We start from the raw sequence: 8498 nt of genomic DNA on the forward strand, positions 1-8498 counted from the left end.
CCTCCATGTTGTTCAGACACCAGGTCCATGGTGAGGAGGAGGGGATCTGAGCCTCTAACTATCAAATTATGGACAAGAATATTTTTTCATACACTGGTTTGTGAATAAAAACGTAGGTCTGATGTTGATTTTAGAAAAACTGTTTTCTCTGATATTTTCAGAATTGTCCTGCCAGTAGCGGGTAAAATCCCGCCTCACCCCTAAACACAGAAATGCTTCGGCTGCAGAGAAAACTTCTGACTTCATCAGGCTGCTAAAAGCCCGATTCACTACAGGCAGTCAGAGTCGGTGGGACTCAGATAGAAAGAATGTCTTTATATCAGGCATCCTGATATAAGATGCGATACTGATACCTCAAAGCCCTGGTACCACCTGGTGTACCACCTGGTACCACCTGGTACCACCTGGTACCACCTGGTTCCACCTGGTTCCACCTGCTCTCTGTTCGCTCTGCTTCTCCTTAATGTTTCTTCCAGGCGGGTTAAAGCTGCTGCTTACAGGATCTGGGCTGGAGGTTCGCGGCTGGAAATAGACGTTACTGCAGAACCTCAAGTGTTAAAGGAAGATTCGGCCCATTTGGAGATCACAAAACAAACATCAGTGAAAATACTGTAGCAATAATTAGAACAGCAGCTTAAAGCCAAACATGCCACAATTAAATTAATCAAAACGAACCCAAAGCATCAGAGGACTGACACAGGGGCACCGGGGGATTCCAGGTAGATTCCAGGTAGATTCCAGGCAGATTCCATAGATGTGCATCGCAGCAGCTGTTCATGCAGGGCCAGTCCAAGGTAATATGGGGCCTTAGACAGAAACCCCCCCATCCCTGAAACCCTTCCTACTAAGAACCTCAGCATCACTGACATGTTTAAATATAGATGAAGTCTGTGAGAGGGAGACCAGGTTTATTGGCCGAGTTTCAAATCAATCACTGATTATTGGTTATTTGCTGTGATGTTTTTGTGAACAAACCAGCTCAAACACAAAGATTACATCATGTTATAGCCATGGTAACACAATAATCAAACTATCAAAGTCATGATTTGTGGTGGTTGAGGTGAGGAAAAAGGCAGATGTAGATGAAAACAGTGATTTAATGATGAATAATTTGCTCAAACAGTCCAGAATGACAGGCAGCAGAGCAGAAGCTAAGGCTCAGCAGAATTAGCAACTGTATAAAACACTAGACTGAAACGAAGAGCTGATGCCGACACAGGACTATCCAGTTCGACAGCAACAAACAGAACAACAGACAACAAGCATCCGACGAAGGACAGCAACAACAGGTGGGCTTAAATATACAGGGCAGGTAATCAGGGAACTAGACACAGCTGGGAGCAATCAACAGGGAAGACAGAGAAACTCACAGGGGAAAGCAGATCTAGACACAGAAAAACCTCAAGAATAACTACACAGAAAACACAGATCGTCACAATCAATATGATTATTTAAACTTCCTAATTAAATCCTACATGTATATTTTTTTCCTGAGCTGAAAGCATTACATAAAATTTATTAACATTGTCATTCTCTATAAATGATGCTACAGCTTTAGATCTATGGTATGTCATATAATTCAAACATTTCTAGGGGCCCCTGGATGTCTGGAGGGGCCCCTGAATGGCCCCTACAAGCAGCTACTGAGTTTTATTTGCCTTGTTATCCCAGTCTTACAATTCTAGATCTCCCTCCAAATCCTGAATATGCCCAATTTTGGTTGTCTTGGCCTGTGGGGTTTTCCCTGAATGGGAACAAGAATACAACCTGTATGTGACATGTGGCATTCAGTGGTTTGACCATATAATTTTGTTGCCAACGCCACCTGGGATTATCACCCAGGAATTAACCGTAAAGGACACAGGTCTGGTTTTGCATTAAGCAAGAGACAGGTTTCAAGACAATAATTTATTATGACAAAAAAATCTCTGTACATAAAACAAGAAAATACACAAAATAAAGCCAACTATGCTTACCGGTGGGTACGACCAGGTCCTGGATGGGAGGCTCCAAAGCAAAGAAATCAAAACAACCACCTGTGAAGCCACTCACTCTTTGAAATGCCCTCCACCTATTTGTGTTAATCACTGCATAATCACACCAAAAACAGGGACGCCACATCCAGGTCCGAACGTACCACGTGCGATCCTCTAAGGAAAATAAATAATACAAAAACAAATTGTTAAGTTACAGGCAATAAAAGAGATATATAAAAATATGAGTGTAAATAAAATAATAAAAAAGTCCTTGTGCTCGACAGGCACGGCAAAACGAGCAATCCAGCCCGAAACGGAGCGCATAGCTTAAAATGACTCCACAAACTATCACTATTATTTCTACATAGTCATCGATATATGGTTAATGTTGGGGGTTTGAGTGGATTTTCTTCTGGAATCGCGATGTTTGTGACTGGAATCGGTTCGAGTTGCTCCTGCCTTGGACACACGAACCGATCGAACCTGTTGGACTTTTATCAGCTCTGTGGTCACAGAGGTTTGGAGAATCGGCCGACAAATCTTAAATCTTGCGTCTAAACCAGATTTAAGACTCACAAGCTCTACTCATCTCCTCTCGACCACGGCCCAAACGCTCTGACTCTGGTCGCTATGGTAACGTTTACATATCCCTTCAAAATAAGATACAGATGCGCCACAAAAACGAGCATTTTACTTTCGTGAAAAGTTTGTTTCTCTGCAACGAGACGGTCCCATCTGGGAGTGATGGAGACAATGACACCCCAAGTGTTGCTTATGTCCACAGCCTGCTTTTCTCTACGAGGTGAAGCAGTTTGAAGCTTCATTGCCTCATTAGCAGCCGGTCGCCGCATGTTACACAGAGCGGCTTGTAATGTTTGACTCACCTACCGGTCCGGGATAAATCCATCCTCCTGTCTCTTCTCTGGGCCTTTTCCTCTTTGCTAAGAAACTTTCCAAAGACATCTGATCCGTTTCTTACTCATTTTGCTGATTGTGGGCTCAGTGTTGGAGCGCAAGTAACTGAGAGAATCCGGTTAAAGGATTTTCAAAATAAAAGATCCTCCAGACTCAAATAATACATAAAACGGAAATATGTAATTATTTCTTGTGCGGCCCGGTACCAATTGGTCCACGGACCGGGAGTTGGGGACCACTAATTTAGACGTTAAATAGATATTATTAGGGCTTAATTAGTAAAATGGCAGGAAATTTGCTTGTTTCATAACTTCATAACCTTTGACCTTCTCTCCTCTGCTCTGTTTAACATCTTCAGTCTCAGATCTACTCAGCCCTCCATGACTGTCAGCAGCAGAAACAGAAACATTAAACCTGTTGGGGAAAATATGCTACATGTGCTTTGCATTGTCCCCACATGATGGCAGTGATCTGATTAAATTCTTGAATAATATGGGTTTTTGCTATGTTGTTGTACAGTGTTTTAAGATCTTGTTCAATGTACCGTATTTACCGCACTATAACGTGCACCAGATTATGAGGCGCATAGAATAGACGCTACAGTAGAGGCTGGAGTTATGTTATGCATCCACTAGATGGAGCTGCACTAAAGGATGAATGTCTAAAGCCACTTTGTTGACATAAAGAATGTCAACAAAACAGTCCGACTCCGGTCAGCGAGGAGAGCCTTCCTGGGCCGGGGCGTGGCCGGACGATGGTCACCCTTCTCCGTGTTGGTGGAGAACGTGGAGCTAAATGACCTGCAGATGACCTGATTCTAGACGGTCGGTAGGTAAATAGGTCAAACTTTATTAACAAACCAGCGTTCTGACAACTATCCCAGCATGCACCGCGCGCTTCTTCTTCTACGGGGGAAAATGAAGTCGGCGGCTGTTGTGGCTCAATATTGGTCCATATATGAGGACCGGATTATAAGGCTCATTGTCAGCTTTTCAGGAAATTGAAGGTTTTTAGGTGCGCCTTATAGTGCAGAAAATACGCTACCCCGTTTTTAACTTTGAGCCCCTCCAAAGGTCTCTGCACGGCTCTGAACAGATCTGTCATCATGCAGCAGCACAGTGACCCAAACACAAAAGTAAAGAATCGACTCTTCTGCAGAGATCAGGTTTTATGTTTTTTATTTAGCTGCTTTTTATTTGAGCCATGTTTTTAATTTTAGTTTTGTTTATCTTTATTGTTATTATTCATGTTTAGATTCCTTGTGTGTTAAAGAGACAGTGCAGAGGTCTGTTGATAGATCTATGAAGATGCTGTCAGGTATTGTTAGTTTATCTAATTTTAAACACATGTAGTGTAATAATAGTGCTGTGTTAAAGTAAAGACCATCACAGTGAGTTTATTTAAAAAGCAGTAGCTGCTTTGCTCTGATGAAAATCAGAAAGACGTGACAACAAAAGAGGCAAGAACATCATAAAAATAGAAAATACTACATGCAAAAGTCTGAAAGAGAAAGATAATAAGTCCTAAAAACATGTTTTAAATTTCCATAAACAACATAAACACAGATAACGTTTTTAAGGTGTCATGTTTATTATTGCTTTGTTGTATTTGTCCATTTTAAGTTATGACAAAATGTCAGTGACTCTTCTATCATTGACTAAAAGAACCAACAGTCTGAGCTGAGATTAGCTCCATAAAATAACTAATTTAAGTTTTAAAGGCGACTGAAGAGTAAACTGACTGCTGCTCTGATGGACTTCCTCTGGTGGCAGCTGAGGAAACCTTTGACCCTGAAGAAGAAAAAACAGAAACTCATTAGAAAACTGCAAGTAAGTTGAAGATTTTATTTCAGCTTTCTATTGGAAAGTTTAGCAGCTTTTGGCATCAATTATTTCTGATTCAGTTGAAGCTGTTTGTGTTTTTATTGCCAGTATCAGTGAAGAAATGGATGCAGAGTTAGAGACAGTTCATTCAGTGAAACAGCAGCTTTGTTTTTCTGTTTAATGTCAGGTTGATTTCTATTGTTGTCTATCTGAGCCCCGTGTTGCAGCCTGTGGTTTGATGGTGTTTGTTTTTAACTGATGAGGTAAAATTACTCCTGGTGCGATCGATACATCTGTCTGAAAATAACTGAACTGAAACTGAGCTAATGTCACGGTGTCTGCACCGCACATCTGCTTAGACAATTAAAATACCTTTCTTCTTTATCTCAATGGCAGCATACGTGATGCTGTCTGGTTCGTTCGCAGCGTCTCCACCTGCACAAAAAAACAAAGACATGCAGGAACTGAACATCATGTCTTTAATGAAACTAAAGAAAAAACACAAACTCTCACCTTCTCTCTTCTTGGGTTTAACAAAGGCATAAGTTGTGTCCTTTGGATTCGAGACAATTTCATTTTTCAAGTCTGCAATTAAAAGACAGGAGAAAAAAAAACTTTATAATTTAGGAAAATGACTATATTGTGAAATTTAAGAAAGGTTAATTGTGAAACTGATTCTCTGTCAGTGCTGTAATTAAAATGCTAAAAATACAGAGAATCTCAAGAGGTGAGTTCGCCGTACCTTTGTGTTTCTTACAGACGATCAGTCCAACCACCCAGAACAACAGAGTGCAAATGGTGGACAACAAAATGATGATTATAAGCAGCAGATTCGTCATGATGTTCGTCTCTTCATTAGATCCTGGAAAGAAGATTTAAGATTTCAGGTCAGTGAAGAATCTCTGGTGAATTCAGACACATTTAGCTGAAGGTTTAAAACTAGATGTTTATAGCACATACACTGAAGATGTGTTGGATGCCTGTGATTTCTACAACTTGTTTGACATAACTTTGATTTTGAGATTGCTGATGAATTTGTTTGTAAGCAGTTTATAAATATCTAGAATTAAATAAAAAAACATAACATTTTTCACTAAATAAATGCATAAAACAGATCAACAGTGAACAAAAATACAGCTCACTGGTTTAGGTATAAAATACAGACCTTCTTCTGTTGATGTGACAGCCAGCCAGCTTTCAGGAGACTCTCCGGCTCGGGAAATGGTGCATTTATAGAGTCCTTCATCTGACTTGGTGACGTTTCCGAGGGTCAAATCGGTTTTATAGTAGGTGCTGAGATGGACGCCATCTTTGTAAAAATCACTTATGTGTGTCTTGTTTGTGTTCTTGTTAAAACAACGAAGAGTCACATCAGATCCTTCCTTCACTGGTCGAGCAGAAATATTCAGGATCACTGAACCAGCTGATGGAAGAGAAACGGTTCAACATGTTGCTCTGCTGTTTCTGTGCCACAATAGATTTTTTACATAGTTTAAATATGTTCATATGAAAAGTTTACACAACCTTTTTAAATTGCCAGGTTTTTAACTTGTAAAACCTAATAATAAAATGACATTTATAGAGAGAAAAGCTACTAATATTTAAAGAAAATGGTTGCATTAAGATGGACATCATGTTATAACTTAACATGAATTATCCAGAACATTACATCAGGCAAATACTGACTTTGAAACAAGTGAAATCTTCATAAGTCTGAGCTATGAAGCAGGATTTATTACAGAAGATAAACAAGGTCGGCTACATTTATGAAACTCTTAATACATTTCCAGACGTTCCCACAATGTCTGGGAAACGTGTTCAGCAGGAATTCACATTATTAAAGAACATTATGAACAGTTTGATCATGATGGCAGCAGAAATAAAAATTTCAAGTCTATTTTGTTCAAACTTTGTTCTGATTTCCAGCAAAGGGAATCATGATCATTTCCAAATAAAAGCAAATGTCACAAAATATTCAGGCATCTGGAAGAAAACTGGATATAAAGAAGAACTTTAGTTTCAGGAACGACTCAAAACGGACATCAAAGTCAATAAAGTAATATTCTCACCAGAATAAAATAAAATAATAAAAAGAGCAGGTCTGACAGATTATGAGTATATCTGACAGATTAAAGAAGTTTTCACAAAGAAAGGTTGGCATGTTTTACTATTTAAAACATTCAATTTAATAAAAACAAGATGTGGTTTATCAGCGTATCGGTTTAAACCTGTGCAAACACATTTTACTCTTTATTCTGCCTCCTAAAAGATCTGATTTGCAATCAGCAGGTTAACCTGTCATTCACAGGTTGTCTTTCACAATGACAGGGGTGTCAAACTCCAGTCCTCAAGGGCCGCTGTCCTGCAGTGTTTAGATGTGCCACAGGTAAAAAACAGTGGAATGAAATGGCTTCATTACCTCCTCCCTGTGTAGATCGGTTCTCCTGAGCCTTGCTAATGACCTAATTATTCTTTTCAGGTGTGGTGCAGCAGAGGCACATCTAAAAGTTGCAGGACAGCGGCCCTTGAGGACTGGAGTTTGACACCCCTGTCACGAGAGGACCCAAATTTGGGTCCTCTCGTGACAGACAGGTTAAAGGTCACGTTGTTCTTATTTTGTTAACATCTAAAACTCTTTGCATTTTAACAAAGCTTTTTTGAAATCTTACAAGCTTCTGAAGACTATTGAATATTCAGACCTGTAACAGAGATGTTGAGAGCCCGGCTCTTTTCCCCTTCATGGTTTTCACACCAGTATTCTCCACTGTGGCTCTCAAAAGCGTACTGGATGCTGCAGGATGCAGCTGGGACGCTGCAGGCGTCAGAATCATTTGCTGAACTCGTTTTGTGAAGTTTTCTCCTCACTCTCCAAGCTTTCACTTCTTTGTCTTCCTCACAGCTTACAGAGACAGACTCATACTCAAAGAACTGAAGTCTGTCTGGAGAGATGAGAGGAAAAACTGCAATGATAAAAATACAGAAATTAATTGATGAACTTTAACATAAATCCATGAAAAACAATTAAAACTTATTTTTCATCAGCTGGTGATAAAGTTGACATAACCATGATTTTGAGATTGGTGTTGGATTTGTTTGTAAGCAGTTTAAAAATAATCAGAATTAAATCTATTTTTTTTCTCTAAATAAATGCATGAAACAAATCAGTTTCCAACTCACCAGGTTTCTGATCAGTGTAACTCAGATCAGGTTTTGTCAACAGCAACACAAACATGTTCATGACTGTAGAAACATGAGAAAAGCTTCAGATCCAAACTCAAAATATAGAAATATGTCATAAATAAATAAATAATATATCTTTACTCACAGATTTGCATGCAGAGAGCTGTGACCTCCATGACTGATGCTTGATGCTGACTGAACGAGTCTCACATGTAAACCCAGATCATATGCAGCGCAGAACTTCCTCTTCCTGTTTGACTTACACAGAGCAGCAGAGACACGGGGAGAAATACTGAGATATTGATGTAGAATTAACTTTATTTTAATGAAAACACACACAGATACTCAGGTTCTGTTATGGATCTGCGACAGATTCTGATATTTGTGTTAGAATAACGTGAAGATATTTAAATATTATCTACTCTTCAAGTTTCGGTTTCCCCTCTTTTCATCTTATTTTTTTGTTCTTTTTTAGACATGCTGTTCATAACAGGAGTTGTTTATTGTTTGTTTTTTCTGGGACTGAATCTTGTTTATATGCTTGTGATCATATTAACTGTTGTGATCATAATGACTGCAGGTTTTAGCAGCTCCACACTGCCCC

At 39.4% G+C, this 8498-nt stretch overlaps 1 protein-coding gene across 1 annotated transcript; it reads right to left on the reverse strand.

The window, feature by feature from the left end:
- Positions 1-4267: 4267 nt before the first annotated feature.
- LOC148154358 (uncharacterized) lies at positions 4268-7952 on the reverse strand. Its single transcript, XM_088015207.1, has 7 exons — positions 7892-7952; positions 7414-7674; positions 5880-6137; positions 5457-5576; positions 5228-5299; positions 5087-5149; positions 4268-4681 (listed from the first exon to the last, which is right to left on the reverse strand). Exons 1-7 carry the CDS (start codon positions 7950-7952, stop codon positions 4599-4601), a joined length of 918 nt encoding a protein of 305 aa, XP_087871333.1. The 3' UTR covers positions 4268-4598.
- Between the last annotated feature and the right edge of the window lie 546 nt (positions 7953-8498).

This window comes from Poecilia mexicana, unplaced genomic scaffold (assembly GCF_051168715.1).
Source record: "Poecilia mexicana isolate PSO_F unplaced genomic scaffold, ASM5116871v1 scaffold_18, whole genome shotgun sequence".
NCBI lineage: Eukaryota > Metazoa > Chordata > Actinopteri > Cyprinodontiformes > Poeciliidae > Poecilia > Poecilia mexicana.

Bases quoted from the DNA above. Each gene is read 5' to 3' on its own strand.
- LOC148154358 (XM_088015207.1), bottom strand. From the start codon at position 7,952: ATGAACATGTTTGTGTTGCTGTTGACAAAACCTGATCTGAGTTACACT. The intron at 5,577-5,879 runs GTCTGTATTTTA...TCTTCTTTCCAG, and splicing joins TGTCACATCAACAGAAGAAG to GATCTAATGAAGAGACGAAC. The intron at 5,150-5,227 runs GTGAGAGTTTGT...TTTTTTGTGCAG, and splicing joins TAAACCCAAGAAGAGAGAAG to GTGGAGACGCTGCGAACGAA.